The 19505-nt window shown below is 40.7% G+C and overlaps 1 protein-coding gene across 3 annotated transcripts in view; it reads left to right on the forward strand.

The window, feature by feature from the left end:
• Nucleotides 1–1884, forward strand: part of LOC127171048 (gastrula zinc finger protein XlCGF8.2DB) — a 32076-nt gene extending 30192 nt beyond the window's left edge. For all 3 annotated transcript variants that reach the window (XM_051119467.1, XM_051119466.1, XM_051119468.1), the window contains exon 3: nt 463–1884. In XM_051119467.1, coding sequence (XP_050975424.1) covers nt 463–1463 — 1001 coding nt within the window. In that variant the 3' untranslated portion in view covers nt 1464–1884. The remainder of the gene's footprint in view (nt 1–462) is intronic.
• The last annotated feature ends 17621 nt before the right edge of the window (nt 1885–19505 follow it).

Below are 19505 nucleotides of genomic sequence, written 5' to 3' on the forward strand. Positions count from 1 at the left end.
AAATTGTAAATGAAATAGATTATCTGTCAAACTGAAGATAGTTGAGAGGACATTTTTCTAATATTTTAGACATGAACAGCACATTTAGGATTGGTTTTTGATAAACCAGTTATCTTAGGTCAACTTATAAGGGGTTTGCTAAGTAGCTTAGAAGTGTCCTAATGAAAGCGCCAAGTTAAAAAATATTGAGAGGCTCTGAGATTACATGCAACACTGATTTAGTAGCTTCTAGTATGCATGCTGTTGGTTTGATGCCTAAGGTCCGGAACACATCAAGCCGATGGTCAGTGATCGGTGATCATCTGTCGGGTTAGTTTGCCAATGCAAACAGCATCGTTGGCTTTCGTCGCTACAAGAAGTCAGCTTGGTGTGTCCTGGCTTTAAATGCTTTCATGTTGGTTTTCACATCTTTTGCTTTGTGGCTTTAAACTGTGGTTATTTTTTTTTTTTTTTCCACTTTAGATCTGGTGCTGAAAGAGGAGAATCAAGATCCGTATGAAATGGGACTGACAGATCAGTATGAGAAACCCTATTATGGTGAGAAAGCCACACAGAGTAAAACGACTTCTATAAAAAGAGCTCGGAAAACCAAATCTAACAGCTCTTTCACCTGTCATTATTGTGGGAGGAGTTTCAGTGAAAAACAAAAACTTGAAATGCACATGAGAGTTCACACTGGAGAGAGGCCGTACCCCTGCCAACAGTGTGGAAAGAGCTTCACTCAACAAGGAGCCCTTAAAAGACACATGAGAACCCACACTGGAGAGAAGCCTTACACCTGCCAACAGTGTGGAAATGGTTTCACTCAAAAAGGACACCTTAAAAATCACATGAGAACCCACTCAGGAGAGAAGCCTTACACCTGCCAACAGTGTGGAAACAGTTTCGTACAAAAAGTACACCTTCAAAGACACATGAGAACTCACTCGGGAGAAAAGCCTTACACTTGCCGTCAATGTGGAAGGAGTTTTACACAGAAAGGCACCCTTCAATCCCACATGACCATTCACACTGGAGAGAAGCCTTATACTTGCGAACAATGTGGAAAGAGTTTCCCTATAAAACAGAGCCTTACAGTCCACATGAGAGTTCACACTAAAGAAAAGCCTTACTCCTGCAAGTATTGTGGGAAGAGTTTCACACATACATACACCCGTAATTACCACATGAGAATTCACACTGGACAGCAGCTGTACACATGTGATCATTGTGGGAAGAGCCTTGCAACAGAATTTAGCCTTAAGTGTCACATGAGCATTCACACTGGAAAGAAACCCTTCAAATGTGATGAGTGTGGAAGGCGTTTCATATATAAGGTCAGCCTTAATTACCACATGAAGACTCATTCAGCAGAGAAACGCTGGAAATGTCATCAGTGCGGGAAGACTTTCGGTCATAAAGTTAGCCTCAATGTTCACATGAAAAAACACAGGAAGCCTGTGGGAAGAGCTTCTCACAAATAGAAAACTTAAGATTCACATGAAATATGTCTATATTTCACTCAGGGGAGAAATGTTTTATATGCTATCACTTTGTAAAGTGTTTCACAGTCAAAGAAAATCTGAACACTCACAAAGGAGTTCACACTGGAGAGAGTCCTTTTACCGGTTTCTGTGTGTTTCTGAAATGCCATTCAAGATCATTCTGGAAATATTGCAGTAGACACTCTTTAATTTTGATTGTATGTAGACAATGTGCCAGTCCATATACTGACAACTTGGAACCAAAATATTACATTTCTGTCTTGCAGTAAAATGCCACAATGTACTTAAATAATTATAAATAAAATGGTGAACTGAATTATTTGATGCATCTTTAGTGAGAAAATGCACAAGTAAACATTTTCAGTCTAGACTTAATTATGGCTAATCTTGGACAGGGCTGGGTATCGTTTGTTTGTTTTTTTGTTTTTTTTTTTTACAATATGTTGCCAAATCAATACTATTAAAATAGTACCAGTGCCTAAACATGGATTATCATGTGTCTACTTCAAATTTATTTTGTCTTTTGAGTTATTTTTCTTATTTTTACCAAAAATAGGATGGATTTGCCATTATTGAGTGTTACAAACACATGTAATGTGTGCTTGGTTAATACTGTAAGCTGGAGGGTGTCCTTATGCACTCCACATATGCGTCACAGAAGAAATACAAAAACATTCCAGGAAATCCCTCATAAGGACAAAAGTATCCAGCTATCACTATAGCTGAGTAAAAAAATGATACAAAATGTTTTGAAACAAAGACAATAAATACTAGACTGCAACAATATATGGTTTATCTGTGTTCTTAAAGTAGTCATTGGATGCTAAGTTCACTTTTATATGCTGTTTGAACATTAATTTGTGTTGGCAATGTATGTTCAAATCCACCCTGTAATGGTAAAAATCCATGCAGTGGTTTTTAATTAAGCTGTAAAAATAATATCCCCCTTTTCAAATTGACCCATTCTCAGATGCCTGTTGTTGCGTCACACCCACCGAGGCCGCTTCCATGATAGTTGATTGACATGAGCGTCTTACCTCAGATCAGCTGTAACAGTCCAACCTCCATGTTTTGATGCCGGAGCAGGGATGTAAGTTAGACAAGAATTGAGCGATTGAGGTCTTGCTGGATGTAATAATGGACATAGTGGTCGTCATTTACTCCCGACATCTGAGCCGCTGAAGATGCAGTGTATTACATTTGTTTGTGAAGGGAATGCGCCTCCCGATCTACATATATCTGTCTATGTTCACGCGAATCATTCATGATCCAGCTTCACTTACAGCAGAAGTGAGTATTCGGGGTTTTTTTATGAATCTTTGTGATCGCCTTTCCTAATAATGTGCTAGTTAGCAAGTTTAGCGGCCAAATGTAAACATGCTCGTCACTCCACAGAGAGAAGAGAGGGGCGGGGCGAGCAGAGCTCATTTGCATTTAAAGCAGCCTCGACCAGAATGGGATGATTTTTGCAGAGCTGATTTTGGCAAGGTAAAAAGGGTGTTTATAATCCTTTGACACTGAAAGATAACCTTGTTCCATTGACCCTTGGAATAAAGTGTTACCTGTTTAATATTCCAATATAACGCTGTAACGATGAAGTATACAGTTTAATAATAAATTAATTAAAAAGCATATAAAAGCAAAACATGTTTTACAAATCTTGCTGTATTTTTGTGTATTTAATTCATAAAAAGTACAACTGCCTCTTGATCTGACAAAAATGTCTTGAACGGCCCTGCTTCATAAACAAATTCCCTGATCGTACTTACAAACTTTACAGGAGGACGTCTCGGATTGCGTATGTAACCATGGTTCCCTGAAGGGGGAACAAGACACTGCGTTCTCTTGTGGACACTTTGGGGAATGTTTGAAGCGCATGTGGAAAAAACTACAATCCTATTAATTGGTCCACGTAGCCCGTAACGTCATGAGCGAGTGCCTGGTAGTGTAAAAGGGCACCTGGTTAACATGTCACCAATTTAGTTACATGGTTACATGCGTATCCCAACATGTTCTCCTTCTAGGAAACTTGCACTGTGTTCCTCTAGTGCAGGGGTTTTCAAACCGGTCCTGCAAGGACCCCCAACACTACACATTTTTTTTTTATCTCCCTCATCTATCACACCTGATTCAACTCATCAGCTAATTAGTAAAGACAGCAAGACCTGAAATGGGTTTGTCAGATATGAGAGACCTACAAAATGTGCAGCATTGGGGGTGCTTGTAAGACCGGGTTGAAAACCACTGCTCTAGTGCCATGTCATGGCAAATGCCAGTCCACCTGGTGATAGAACCAAGGAAGAGACAGACACACACCTAACCTTTCCTCAGAAAGTTGCCAAGCCATTGATGCCCAGGACCATTTACATAGGTTAAGAGAAATGGGGAAACCCAATTTCAGATGAAAGAGGGACATCCAGACCAAATTAGGAACACAGCTATCCTCAGATAGCAATGCTATGAGAGCTATCTACAAATTTCTTCCTACTAAACTGCCCAGACCACAGAAAGTGTACTATCTGCTTACAACCCTAGTAGGGGAGATAGCACTGCCTAGGCAAAGGCTCAAGGAGACTGCTCCTAAAAATCCCTAAATGGGACCAATCATTGAGCTGGCACATAGCTCTTCTCAGATAGCCATGTTCTTGGGAAGGGAAACTCACTGTAATTTGCCAGGACCACCAACAGTGCTTAGAAACCCTAACAGGAGAGACAGCACTGTCTAGACAAAGGCTCAAGAAGACCACAACTTAAATATCTTAGTAAGAGGACTAGTCTCCAGGTTGGACCTTTCCAAGGGTCCTAATTGAAGATATACAAGACCACAGAGAGTGGGGTTATCTACTTAGGCAAGGGGCTCAGGACACCACTACTTTAATACCCTAATAAGGGGAGCAGTCACCGAGCTGGAACACCGCTATACTCGAATAGCACGCAAGGATTCTGCGCTTATTTGAAAGAGTGCCATAGGAAATTTAACCTAGTCACAGAAGCCAGACTAGACCCACCCTCAGACACATATATTCCAGAGCAAAGTAAGTTTGAGCTGGAGCATAAGTGTCCACAGACAATTACACTCTGAGTATCGGCTGTTCACTTAAAGCCCTAAAGAGGGGCAACAGTCTACTCAGCCTAGACTTGATAAGTGGGATTCAGGGGGACAGCCAACTTAAAAATACCCAGAAGACTGGAGAGACAAACCACTCCTAAACTGAGCTTGTTTAACACAGGAAGAGACATTCTCCATAATCAGCTGGGAATACAGCTGTGCCAGTGAGACTCTCCACACATAGTAATAGGCATATTAGTGAGGCACATCTGGGCTGAATATACCTCCGCCCACCATCTTGCAGGTTTGGGGCTGAAACAACTCGGTGCTCACACTTCATTGTCATAACAACCCAAATACAACCTGTGGCATCTGACAACCCGCTCGAAGAGGGTATGAGGATCCCACAGATCAAAGCAATCACCATGAGCTGACATAAGCTCTCAATGCAGTGGCAATGAGACACTTTGTCCCACATCCCTCATGAAAAAGAAACAAACATGAGTGGAGAATTGACATTGTGACACATTACAATGAGCACGTACTGTAGCACTGAATGCGCATGCTGTTCACCGAGACAACAAGGCAAAATTCAGAGTATGCTCTCAAGTGTTAGAATCCAAACATGTAGGCACACATTCCTTAAAGTGCTGCTCGACTCATTATATCAGGGGTTCTCAGCTGCAGAGTTCAGCTCCAACCCTAATCAAACACACCAGAAAAAGTTCATCAGTGTCTTTAGGATCAGTAAAAAGTTAAGGCAAGTAAGTTTGATCAAGGTTGGAGCTAAACTCTGCAGGAAAATGGATCTTGTGGGCCAGAGTTGAGAACCCCTGCACTATAGCATTATCAACAGAATCTGATGACCCAAAAGAGTGCCTGGAACCCACCGAGTGCTGTCTGTACCCTTCTCCAACTTTGCTGCACGCTCGACCTGCGAACCCCACACTGTGAGCCACTTGTCCCTCATTCCTCGAGAAGAGGGTCAAAGGCGAACAGAGCTTTATCATTGGAAATACAATAAGTGCATTCAGAGCCCTTGGGCACCAAACGCGCAAGCTCCCCTCCAAGACACATAACGCATAGATCTTGTGTATCCTCGAGTGTCAGAAATCTCAGACATGGAGGCAAACATCTTTGAAAACTCTCACATGCCTTGGTTTCTGCATCACATCTTTGCCACTGTCAGACAAATGGCTCCTGAAGACAACAAAAGTTGGTGAGGTGTTCAGCAGGCACACTTTTACACTACTGGGCACTTGTTTATGATGTTACGGGCTACGTGATCCAGTAGGATTGGAGTTTTTCACACATGCTTCAGACACCAGTCCTGTTGGCGGCGGTCCCCAAAGTGTCCACTAGAGGACGCAGCATGTGTTCCCTAGAAGGGGAACTTGAACGCAGCAGTAGAAACTGAAGGGGTTCTTTCCTAAATATAAAATAAATAATATTGTACATTTATACTGTGGAAATACAAACTGGAATACAAGGCAACACAATATTTTGTTCTACAATAAAAGAATCAAATGAAGTTCATTTTCGTTGCTTGTTTGGGGGCAAAAAGAATTTCAAAAAGGCTGAGCGATGGTATACTGTATTTGAACATTACACAACACAACTACGATGAAATGATGAAATGTATATATAGGTGTGAGACGGGTATCAACGGTCAATATTATAGACAAAAGTATAATGATTAGCAGAAGCTCAGTCAAAGTCAAATCTGCTTTGTCTCTCTAGAATAGAGACTCTGGATGCTGCATCTGTTGTTGTCTCGCTGGACGAAGACTCTGAACGTAGAGTATCTCTTTCCTTGCAGGCTGGAGGCTCAGAACGTGGTCATATTCAATTCAATTCAATTCAAATTTATTTGTATAGCGCTTTTCACGATACATATCATTGCAAAGCAGCTTTACACCAAATTGACATTTTTACAATATATGTAGTAGTAGCTTGATGTACATATGGCAGAGATGTGTGGTAAAGATCAATTAATGACGTAATCAAACAGACAAAGAACACTATAAATTAGTAGCAGAATACGGTAGTGCTGTATGTTTTCAGGGTTGGCATCATCTGAAGTCCTCTGAGGGGTTGACATCATCTCTTCTTAAGTGTTCTGGATCCAGACTGGAGCTTGTGAATTCCTAGTTACCATGGGATGTCAATCCCATGGCAAAAACAGAGAACAAATAGGAACATAATTAGCGTAGCTGCTGTTCAAACTAAGAAAAGGAAGGTTTGTTAACCAGAGCTAAAAGATTGATAATGAACATTTGATCAGATATAGCTGCAGAAAAAGTTTATGAGATGCATTATTTGAATGCTTGGCTAAAAAGATGAGTCTTTAATCTAGATTTAAACAGAGAGAGTGTGTCTGAACCCCGAACGTTATCAGGAAGGCTGTTCCAGAGTTTGGGTGCCAAATGTGAAAAAGCTCTACCTCCTTTAGTGGACTTTGCTATCCTAGGTACTACCAACAGTCCAGAGTTTTGTGACCTTAGGGAGCGTGATGGATTGTAGCGTGGTAGAAGACTAGTTAGGTACGCAGGAACTAATCCGTTAAGTGCCTTATAGGTAAGAAGTGCTATTTTGTAGCTGATGCGGAACCTAATAGGTAGCCAGTGCAGAGACTTTAAAATTGGGGTAATATGATCATATTTTCTTGACCTGGTAAGGACTCTAGCAGCTGCATTTTGGACTATCTGTAGCTTGTTTATTGAAGATGCAGGACAAACACCTAGTAGTGCATTACAATAGTCCAGTCTAGAGGTCATGAATGCGTGAACTAGCTTTTCTGCATCAGAAACAGGTAACATGTTTTGTAGCTTGGCAATGTTTCTAAGATGGAAGAAAGCTGTTTTTGTAACATGAGAAATATGATTTTCAAAAGACAAGTTGCTGTCTAATATAACACCCAGGCTTTTGACTGTAGTGGAAGTAACAGTACATCCGTCTAGTTGTAAATTGTAAGTCAAAAGATTCTGTGTATTGTTTTTAGGTCCAATAAGTAATATCTCTGTCTTATCTGAATTTAATAGCAGAAAATTGTTGGTCATCCAATCTTTTACATTTTTAACGCACTCTGTTAACTTTGATAATTCAGAAGTTTCATCTGGTCTTGTTGAGATATATAGTTGAGTATCATCAGCATAACAATGGAAACTAATCCCGTGTTTTCTAATAATATTACCAAGGGGCAGCATGTGTATTGAAAATAGTAGAGGACCTAGAACAGATCCTTGTGGCACTCCATACTTTACTGGTGATAACTGAGATGACTCCCCATTTAAATAAACAAAGTGGTAGCGATCAGACAGGTAGGATCTAAACCATTTTAAAGCCTGCCCTTGGATACCTGCATAATTTTGTAGTCAATCTATTAGTATGTCATGATCTATAGTGTCGAACGCAGCACTAAGATCAAGTAAAACTAGCAGTGAGATGCAGCCTTGGTCTGACGCAAGAAGCAAGTCATTAGTGATTTTAACAAGTGCAGTTTCTGTGCTGTGATGGGGCCTGAAGCCTGACTGAAATTCTTCATAGATATCATTTTTTTGCAAGAATGAGCACAGTTGAACAGATATAACTTTCTCTAAAATTTTAGACATAAATGGAAGATTAGAAATGGGTCTATAATTTGCCAGTTCACTAGGGTCTAGTTGTGGTTTCTTAATAAGAGGCTTAATAACCGCCAGCTTGAATGGTTTAGGGACGTGACCTAAAGATAACGATGAGTTGATAATATTGAGAAGCGGTTCTTCTGCCACAGGTAACAATTCTTTTAGTAATTTAGTGGGTATGGGATCTAAGAGGCATGTTGTTGGTTTAGACACAGTGATGAGTTTATTTAACACTTCCTGTCCTATAGCGGTAAAGTACTGCAGTTTTTCTTTGGGTGCGACGAAAGAAGTTGACATATTAGATGCAGTATAATCTACATTGGTTATTGCATTTCTGATGTTATCTATTTTATCAGTGAAGAAATTCATAAAGTCATTGCTATTAAACTGTAAAGGAATATTTAGATCAGGTGGCGTCTGGTTATTTGTTAATCTAGCCACTGTGCTAAATAAAAACCTAGGATTGTTTTGGTTATTTTCTATGAGTTCGTGGAAATGCTCAGCCCTAGCAGCTTTTAAAGCCTGTCTGTATCTGGACATACAGTTTTTCCATGCAATTCTAAAAACTTCCAAGTTAGTTTTTCTCCATTTGCGCTCAAGATTGCGAGTTTCTTTTTTGAGGGAATGGGTATTACTGTTGTACCATGGTGCAATACGTTTTTCTCTAACTTTTTTCAATTTGATGGGGGCAACAGCTTCTAACGTATCGGAGAAGATGGTGCCCATATTGCTAGTCATTTTGTCTAGATCCTGTGTATTAAGGGGTACACAGAGCAGTTGAGATAAATCAGGCAGGTTATTTGTAAATCTATCTTTGGTGGCTGGAACAATAGTTCTGCCAAGACGATAACGCGGAGCCATACAGTTAATATCAGTGATACGCAGCATGCACGATACAAGGAAATGGTCAGAAACATCATCACTTTGAGGTACGATATCTATATCAGTAAGATCAATTCCATGCGATATAATTAAATCTAGCGTATGATTAAAACGATGAGTGGGCCCAGTGACATTTTGCTTGACTCCAAAAGAGTTTATTAGGTCAGTAAACACAAGTCCTAACGCATCATTTGTATTATCAACGTGAATGTTAAAATCTCCGACAATCAGCGCTTTATCAAAATTAACCAATAGGTCTCAAAGGAAGTCTGCAAATTCTTTTAAGAAATCTGTATACGGCCCTGGCTGTCTATACACAGTAGCTAAAACAAGAGATAGGAGAGATTTCTTTTGCATATCTGACAAAGTAACATTAAGCAGAAGTATTTCAAATGAATTAAACCTATATCCTGTTTTCTGAGTAACACTGAGAATATACCTATATATTGTTGCAACACCACCAACAAGACCAATCTGACGGGTCTCATGTTTATAATAGTAACTTGGTGGAGTAGATTAAGTTAGAAAAACATAATCATTTGGTTTTAGCCAGGTTTCAGTCAAGCAGAGTACATTAAAACTATTATCTGTGATCATGTCATTTACAATAAGTGCTTTGGGTACGAGGGATCTAATATTTAGGAGCCCAAGCTTTAAAAATTGTTTTTGTTCATTTATTTTGCATTTTTCCGTTTTAATCACGATCAGCCTTTTTTAGATCCTGCATTAAATTTATGTTTTGACCTCACTATTTGAGGGACAGACACAGTCTTTATAGATTGGACAGTGCAAGTACTATCATTTAAACGTTCAGAACAAAAGCCATCATAGCAATAATTTGAGAATTGGCTTACTAGTCATATGGAGCGTAGCGTCCTGGAAATGTTGTCCGACAGGAGTTCTGCTCCGACTCTGCTGGGGTGCAGGCCATCAGCAAGAGCAGTTTCTTTACACTATTACAATAACCATTCATTCAGAGCAAAAAGTCTACTGGACCTTTTCCATACTGAGATCGTACTGGTATTCTTTTCTCTAATGACTGGAAATTTATTAATTTACCTTCTCTGGGTATTAACACCCTTTTAAAATCCATCTTGTAGTTGTTTATCAACCCCCAGGACCACAAGGTAACTTCTTGGTTGAGTTAGACGTGCTGCTCTCAAACTTTCCTAAGGATGGTACTCCTGTAATTATACTTGGAGACTTCAACATTCACCTAGATAAACCTCAGGCTGCAGACTTCCACACTCTGCTTGCCTCCTTTGATCTCAGGAGATCCAACTGGACCTTATTTACACACGACACTGCTCCACCGATCATGTGCTGGTTACTCCACTGCACACCTTGGATCACTTCCTCCTCACTCTTAAGCTCAACATGGTTCCTGACACAACACATAACCCTCCACGTCATCTTTTGACATAACCTATGCTCACTGTCATCCTCCCAGCTATCTACTATGGTTTCATCTTCGCTTCTTTCGCCTAAACAGTTCTCATCTCTTGATGCTAACAGTGCTACTGACACTTTCTGCTCCACTCTTACATCTTGTTTAGACACTGTCTACCCCGTCTTCCCGTACCACCCCTTTTGCCCCTTGGCTGTCTGATGTTCTCTGCGAACATCACTCTAAGCTCAGGGCTGCTGAAAGGGTTTGGCGCAAATCAAAAAATCCTACTGACCTCAACATGTATCAGTCACTCCTCTCTTCCTTCTCTGCTAATGTCTCCACTGCTCTCAGCTCTCAACACAACTCTCACATGCTCTATAAAACATTTTCCTCCCTCTTATGTCCTCCTTGCCCTCCTTCATCGACTCTAACAGCTGACGACTTTGCCACGTTCTTCATTAATAAAATAAAACCATCAGTGCACAATTTTCTACACCACAATCTGTCAAGCACATCTTACCAGCAAACATACACTCATTCACATCCTTCTCTTCACTCTCTGAGGCAGAAGTCTCCAAACTCATCCTTTCATATCATCATACTACTTATCTGCTTGATCCTATTCCATCTCATCTCCTTCAATCCATTTCTCCTGGAGCTGTACCTGCACTTACTCACATCATTAACACATCCCTTCACACAGGTGTTTTTTCCTTAGCATTTAAACAGGCTCGTATAACCCCACTACTTTACGAAACCCGCCCTTATCCCATCTCTTTTAGAGAACTACCGACCGGTTTCCCTTCTTCCTTTCATTTCAAAAATACTTGAACGAGCTGTTGTTCAACCAAGTGGACATTCAACTGAGACTGCCTTGCTCCCAGTTGTTGAAGCCCTAAGACTGGCAAGAGCGGATTCCAAATTTTCAATACTTGCTGGATCTGCTTGCTGCTTTTGATATGGTTAACCACCAGATCCTTCTGTCGACCCTATTGACAAAGGGAATCTCAGGAACTGCACTCAAGTGGTTTGAGTCTTACCTCTTAGACAGGTCCTTCAAGGTATCTTGGAGAGGTGAGGTATCCAAGTCTCAACATCTAGCTTCTGGGGTGCCCCAGGGCTCAGTTCTTGGACCACTTCTCTTCTCTGTCTACATGGCATCACTAGGTTCTGTCATTCATAAACACGGCTTTTCATATCACTGCTATGCTGATGATACTCAAATCTACCTGTCATTCCATCCTGATGATCTGACTATAGCTGCTCGCATCTCAGAATGTCTGACAGACATTTCTTGCTGGATGAAGGAAAATCAATTTCTCACACTTGCCCAGACAGAACTGCTTGTGTTTCCATCAAACCCATCGTTTCATCACAATTTCACCATCCAGTTAAGCACATTAACCGTATCTCCTTCAAAAACAGCCAGAAACCTTGGAGTTTTGATTGATGATGAGCTGAATTTCTCTGACCACATTGCTAAAACTGTCCGATCCTACAGATTTGCACACTTCAGTAAAGTCTATTAAACATCTAACTTGATGGAAACCTGTAGTCTTGAAGAAGGTGTGAGGTTTCTTTTGATTTCTTTTTACAGTAAGGTACAGTATTGACCTTATTCTCCAGAGAAACAAGCATCACCATCTTTAGAATATTGTCTTTGAACTCCTGTTTGTGTGGTAACTGTATATACTGTATATATTTCTATGACATCACTGTCTAATTAATTTAGCTGGTAAAGTGAATTTATGTATTGTAGAGTTAATAAAAGTTATCGTAAACATTGTAATGTTTAAAGCAAATGTCTTAACAAATGTCAGAAGACCAGGAAGATTTTCAAATAAGAGGTTCATTCACAAATCTGTCAGATCACTGTGGAAATGCAACCGGAAGACAGAAGACAGCAAATGTAGCACTAAATAGGGATGGGGCTACATAAGGTCAATAGGCTACTGGTTCTCAACTCTACTCCTGGAGGGCCAGTGTACAGACTTAATTTTTCAACATTAAACACACTTGACTCTAATTCACAAATAATTTTGAACATTGTGATTAGCTTGTTTGGAGTGTTTGATTAGAGATAGAACTAAACTCAGCAGTACATTTACTTTTCAGGACTGTGGAAGAGTTCATGAGTCAGGAGTTGAAGTGGAATATACAAATCAAGTTAAACCCAGTGTGCCATCAGCAATACACATGCTTGTCTCCATACAGTTATTTCAAATTTTATACAAAAGGTTCGAAATATACATAAAATGGTCAATGTGCAATATGAAGAATGGGTTATAGAAATTTAATTATCAATATAATGGGATTAAAGTGGCTTTGAGATTAATAGAAGTAACGTCTGTAACCCTCGTTCTGTGAAGGAGGGAACAGAGACGTGACGTCGAGTGATGAATTTGGGGTCTCACTTGGGAGCCCAATCACCTCTGAGCTAAAGAGAAAAGGGCAATAAAAATTTGCGAGTGGGATTTGCATGCCAAGCTACTCCCCGGTGCATACGGGTATATAAGATGGCGGCATGCATCCATTCAATCAGATTCGTGCTGAGGAGCTGAGCTGAAACCTGGCGCCCCAGCGCAGCTCAGGATTGTGGCAAGAGGACGTAACGTCTCCGTTCCCTCCTTCAGGGAACGAGGGTTACAGACGTAACCTAGACGTTCCCCTTCAGTCGGTCACGTTCGACATTACGTAGAGTGACGAATTTGGGGTCTCCTTTGGAAAACGCCACAAGCCTAAACTGTGTTACGTAGTTGAGGTACAAATGCTGATAGGCAAGCATATCAGGACAAATGGAGCTCAACACGTAATCTTCCCAACGCCTTGTAAGCCAGATAACGGGCCCATCGGGATGCCAGGTATCTGAAGCAACCGTCGGGGTGGAGCACGATGACAAATCTTAAGTCATGTGGAAACTGAGTAAATAAAATATATCTAGGCTATAAATATATGGAAGAGAAACACGGTGGAATAAACTGTGGAAAATACTGAGACGTAATGTCACAACCAGAGGGGACAAAGGAGACCCACTGCCGGACACAATCCAGACTACTCCGTCCTAGTCCGAACTGCGTGGGCAAAGGAGGACCCAGAGTTCACCAGGGGGAACAACTGGGAGAAAGCGCATGGATCAGTAAGGAATGGCACAGCAAGCTGACACTGAGCTGTCCTCCTGCAAATTACCTGGTGTTACCTTAACACACGGGAGAACACAGGCTCTATGCAAAGATTATTGAATCTTGAAGCTGAGCCAGCCCAAAGGGGAGGCTTTGTACTGATATGCCCAACCTCTGAAAACAAAAAATGAAGAAATGATATGTGTTGAGGCAGTATCGAGACATGAAAGTACATGTCCTACAGGATGGCTGCAAACCAATCCTGGTGGCGAATGCAAGATAGAATGCGCTTTACTGTTAGCATCTTGAACGGAAGCCTGTGCAGGGATTGGTTCAAGGCTCGAAGATCCAGGATGGGTCGTAACCCGCCACTCTTCTTGGGTACGATGAAATAATGACTGTAAAATCCTGATTTCATCTCAGCTGGAGGGGCCAGCTTGATTGCATCTTTCGCCAGGAGAACTGCAATCTCCGAATGCAAAGGACACCTCTGAACCTGGGTGGACGCCTCGCGAACTGGATTGCGTAGCCCAGTCGGGCTGTCCGGATCAACCAGTGAGAGGGTAGCACTAGGCAGGCTCCCAGGCTCCCAGCCTCCCAGCCTCCGTACAAGCAGGATCAATGGAGCAGTTGCTGACGTACCTGCGGTGGGGCAACCTAGGGAGGGACGGTGACTCAACCCAGGAAGCGGAGGATCCTGGAGTAAAGTCGAGCTGCCCGGGACAGCACTTACCTTCTCCACTCGTTCCCGTGGTGGTGACAAAGTCATACTCCGAGTCTGAATCTGAGAAAGCAAAGTGTTGCTCACAAACTGATCTTGGGGCGAAAGACTGAGGAAATTGCTCTTTTTGTGAGAAGGTACCAGCAAAAACACCACCGCAGGGGGCGCAGATGTCAGAGTCCCCCGAAGAGCAATCTCCTCCCTCTCCGGATAGCCCGTGTCAGGCCCGCTTCGTAGTCTTGCGGGTGTTCTTAGCGGGACCATGATCAGTTGGCTGCGCCGCTCTCCTGCAGCCAGCTCAACTCCCCGACTGAGCAGTTAGCTACTTAGATGTTGCGGGGGACGGAGCAGGTGTAGAAACCACAGGGGAGCTCCCTCGGCGACGAGCAGATGGAGGTCTGGCACCCGGTGGCTTGGTGGACTCACACCGAGGCAAGATGTGTTTGATCACCTCCGTCTGCTTCTGTACTGCCAAGGCAGCAAGAGCTGACGACAGCTTACAGGCTTTGGATGGGAGGGGCGGACGATTCCGCTAGGTAGCGACGTTTTGCGGACACAGATGCACCGCAACCGCACACTCTACCTGGGGAATGTCAATGGACCCCCTGGCTGTCCCACTTCCAGGGTAGTGAGGGGGGAGGATGTGAACGAGCAGTGTACACCACATTTTAGTGAGCTCCTCATGGACCTCAGGGAAGAAAGGCACTGGGGTGGAGCAAGGTGGAACGTCAATACCAGCACCCACAAACCAATCATCAAGCCGCGAACACTGGGGAGATGGCACTTTAGACACCTCCAACCCAATGTTCTTGGACTCCCGGAGGAGCATGGCCACCAGTTCCGCTTTAGACTTTGTCTGAGCAGCCGCCGCATGGCAGAATCATCCGCATCTGGTGAAAGCCCCTCCTCTGATGCAGCGATAGACATCTGATCTGAGTGGAGCTGTAATCCTTAGGTCACCCTTGCCTCTAACCAACGCAGCGAGGAGCTCTTACGGCTCGCCAAACTGGGCTGGGTAGAGGACAAGCGCAGCCTCATTGCGAACGAGACGTGGAACCTAAGCATAGCTATGGTCATGCGTTCGCAATGATCACATGAACACATGAATTCAGTTAGCATATTGTGTTTTGTGTTCAATTTTCTTTTTGGACCAACAGTACAGACTTTTCTTTTCGGTCTAGTCAGCACATGACCGACCTTCAAAGTTAAAATAGGATTTAAATAATATCAGTTGCTGTTTTAACCTTGACACAATGTTGATAAAGTATAATGCTAAATCATTAAAAAAAAGGTAAAAATCTTTAAAAAAAAAAAAAAAAACAATTAAAAGATCAGTATGTTGAATAAATGTCATGTCTTTAACAAGAAATATCTGCCTTTTGAATTATATGATCATTAATATTTTATTTATTAGCATTTCATGATATTTTGATCAAAACACTTTTTCAAAAATCAAAATGTATATGTACAAATATAATTATTATCATTAGTAACATAAATTATAATGGATACAGTTTTAATCTCAAAAGAGCAGTGCGATTTTGTGTTGACTTACATATTGCTATTACATACACTGTCATGAAAACACTATTTGAGCAGCTAATCAAATAATACAGTTTAAAAAATAAAAGTACATACACATGTTTAAATACACAAAAAAAACAAACAAAAAAAAAAACAAACAAACAAACACAAAAATGGCCAATGGCTGTGTGCGCCAAAATACATGAGTTTGGTGTAGGGGTGTTCGATTCCAGGTTTTTCAGAGTCTAATCCGACTCCCACCATAAGAGTGGATGGAATCGAGTCATTTAGCATGACTGTCCAAATTAGTCCAATTTACCTGTGTCATTACCTTTAAATTAGCTATCAACATTGTTTGCTGTTGCCAAACACCTAATTTCACAGAGGGGAAAAGTCACAAAAACTGGCTGTGGTGGAATATTATCTCAGAATTGACATTGCTCACGGTAAAAATGTACATGGATTGATACGAAATGTATTAATTACGCCATAAATGCATAAAATTAAAATAGTTTTAGCTATATAGAGGTAATAAAGCAAGGAAAAGTACCCTACACTTTGTTTTTAGATAAACATGGTAACCGATGACAATCGTTTTTTTTTTTTTTATGACCGGCAGGATTACTTGCAATGTAAATGCAAAATGAAAGGCACAAGACGGTCGTTTCTGTCAAGTTTAAATTTAAAATAGTGATGGCCTACTACCTTTTAAGGTAAGAAAAGTAGGCTGTAGACTATGTTTACGTTTTGCCACTTGCTTGAGCATTCTAATATATAAATTTTATATATAAATCAGTACAGAAGTAAAATTCATTTAATAATATTTTGCTTGATTGTGAATATGTCTATAAATGATATTGTTACTGTGTAAAAAGATAATCAGTATGCTGAGAGAAAAAAAAATGGTAACAACATTCGAATTAGAACTCAAAATAATAGTGGTAAACAGCTGCGGATTATCTTGTGTAAATAAAACAGAGTCTGTGCTGCTTCTGCACCGCATAGGCTACGAATTGCACACGGACTGCACTGCAAACGGTTCGTTCACTCTTGTCTATTGGAATGGCATGTAAACACCTTGGTTTTTAGTGCTTTTAGGGTTTTTAGTGTTGTTTTCCTTAAGCTGCCTTGACAGCGAATCAGGTTTCTTGCCGCTAAATACAAACATTTTGGAGGCAAAAGACTAATTATAATGTAAATCTAAATTAAATCTGTATATACAAACAAAAATGAATCAGAAGCAGAGCCTACTTTTTTCCATTGTGTATGTTTATCTACGGCTGAGAGGAGAATGATCTACATAAATGCGTCTATGTTCACGCAAATCATTCATGATCCAGCTTCACCTACAGCAGAAGTGAGTACAAGAGGTTTTTTTTAATGAATTTCTGCAATCACCTTTCCTAAAGCTTGCTAGTTAGCAACTTTCGTGGCTAAATGCGTTAAATGCGGCTAAAGTACGCCGAGCACAGCTAATCACTCCACAGAGAGAAGAGAGGGGCGGAGTGAACAAAGCTCATTTGCATTTAAAGGAACAACCCCTTAGAATGAGATGATTTTTGCAGAGCTGATTTTGATAAGGTAAAAATGGTGTTGTTTTACACTACCGTTGAGAATTTTTAACCAAAGTATATTATAAACTTTTCATTAAGATCCTAAGGAATAATATCAACTTGTGGAAAATGGGCATCCGATGACCCCTAACAATTAGGTATCAGAATATTGCATAATGAGGGGTAGGTTCAATAAAATTGAAATTTGTAGATTTCAATCTCACGGTGTACTCTAATGCTTTAAAAAAAGTTGTTAATTTTGTTGCTACTCGAATAAAAAAAAAGCCTGCAGTTGTACTGGACCCCTGAAATAGAAACCAGATAAGCTGTAAGCATATTGTCTAGTTCTAGATAGACCCGCCCTAACACCAGTGTAATCCTGCTTCTAATCCATGTGGGCAGTTTTCATGGCTGCATTAAGGAAGACATGGACAATCCCACTTGCAACCCACAATTTATCCCATGTAGCCCCCACATAGTTTGAAGATGGGATCTAGGTAGGTTTTGCTTGTGTTTGATAGTTGGACCCCACCTAAAAAATCCTGAATAGAACACACATTGGTAAATTGCATGGGGCCAACATTTTCATCATATGTTTATGACCCCCACAATATTTTATTTCATGAATATCTACACAAACAATATTTCAAACACCAGAGCTTCTGCTTTTAAAGAAAAACACTTTAACTCTGGCTTCATGCATACCGTAGTTATAAGTGTGGCTGTAATCACATACATAAAAAAAGAAAGAAGTAGAAACGACCACTATATAATCTCTTTTTTCTTTAATCTTTGTCTTTTTTCATTTATTTATTTGATGTTTGTGATTATACTAGGTCATGATATTTTACTGTAAGTCCCCCTGTAATGGTCCTTTTGGTTTCTCCCATCTCAAATGAGTAACTAATTACATCTACACCTGTGACTCACTGCAGCTACCATTAGAAGCTCTGATTGCTGTAGAAACAGAGACTGTTCTATGAGCACTTAGGACTGCACATAAGTATTGACTGTTAAAGCCTGAAAACTTACGATTTTTAATCATGATTTGAGCAATCATAAACAGAGTTTGTTACAGTGATAATAAATAATAATAATACATGCCTACTGAAGTGAAGTTATGGGGTTTTGTAATCTAAAATTTAATGAAAACATTTTTGGGTTCATTTTCCGCAGAGGGAGGATCATCACCTCTTACAATTAGACAAGTTTTGGCATTCGTTTCTGGATCAACTTCCGTCCCTAGACTGGGTTTCCCTGTTGAACCAACACTAGAGTTCCTGCATCAACAGGACAGTGAGCCAGCCAAGATATTCCCCCCAAAAAATGTAGCATTGTTTTGAGGCTGCCCATGCATTGTGTGTTCGATGACTTAGGGTATTATATGAAGGAGGGCATTTTACAGGCACCCACATTTGGGGTAATGTAGTTTATTGCCTCACCCTATTACATATTATTATTTCTCTATTTCTTTCTTGTTTTCTTCATCATTTGTTGTGAAAAAGAACTAAACAGATGTACATGTTTTGTCATAAAAGTAATGAATCAATTTATTTTTTCATAGCACCAGCTGTGTTTGTGTACACTAAAATAAAATTACGATATTGTGTTGAAGTACTCATTCCACTCACTCATGCGTCAATTTGTGATGTTAAATTTGCTATAATTCATATACGTAAAGTCCAGTCTTGTGCATTTTCAATGACTGTCAAAGTTTACATCAGGTAATACTGCCCAGCTAACATTTTGTAATGAGGACGCAGAGGTAGAATCCAAGAGCGGATGTTTATTAAAACAATCAGCAAACATACACAATGAAGGTAATTCCAGCAGCAGAGAGGTTAGGCAGGCAGTGGGTCAGATACCGAGCAGACAGTCCAATCAAGCTAACGTAACAATGGGGGAAATCCAGAGAGCGGTAGTCAACAGGAGAATGCAGGGTCAAACCTTGAAATCAGTCCAAACAGGCAAATAAATCCAAAGGGGTAATCCAAACACAATAATCAGGAACAAAGCAAGACGGCAACAGGTAATCCAACAGAGTAAGTGAACGCTCGGTAAGGCAGGTTAAACTGGCAATACTTCGCAAATTCATGAGCACATGGTCAGTCTTTATATAGTGCCAAACAGGAAGTAACAGTAGAAGCAGCAGAGGGAGCA

Source organism: Labeo rohita, chromosome 9 (genome assembly GCF_022985175.1).
Source record: "Labeo rohita strain BAU-BD-2019 chromosome 9, IGBB_LRoh.1.0, whole genome shotgun sequence".
NCBI lineage: Eukaryota > Metazoa > Chordata > Actinopteri > Cypriniformes > Cyprinidae > Labeo > Labeo rohita.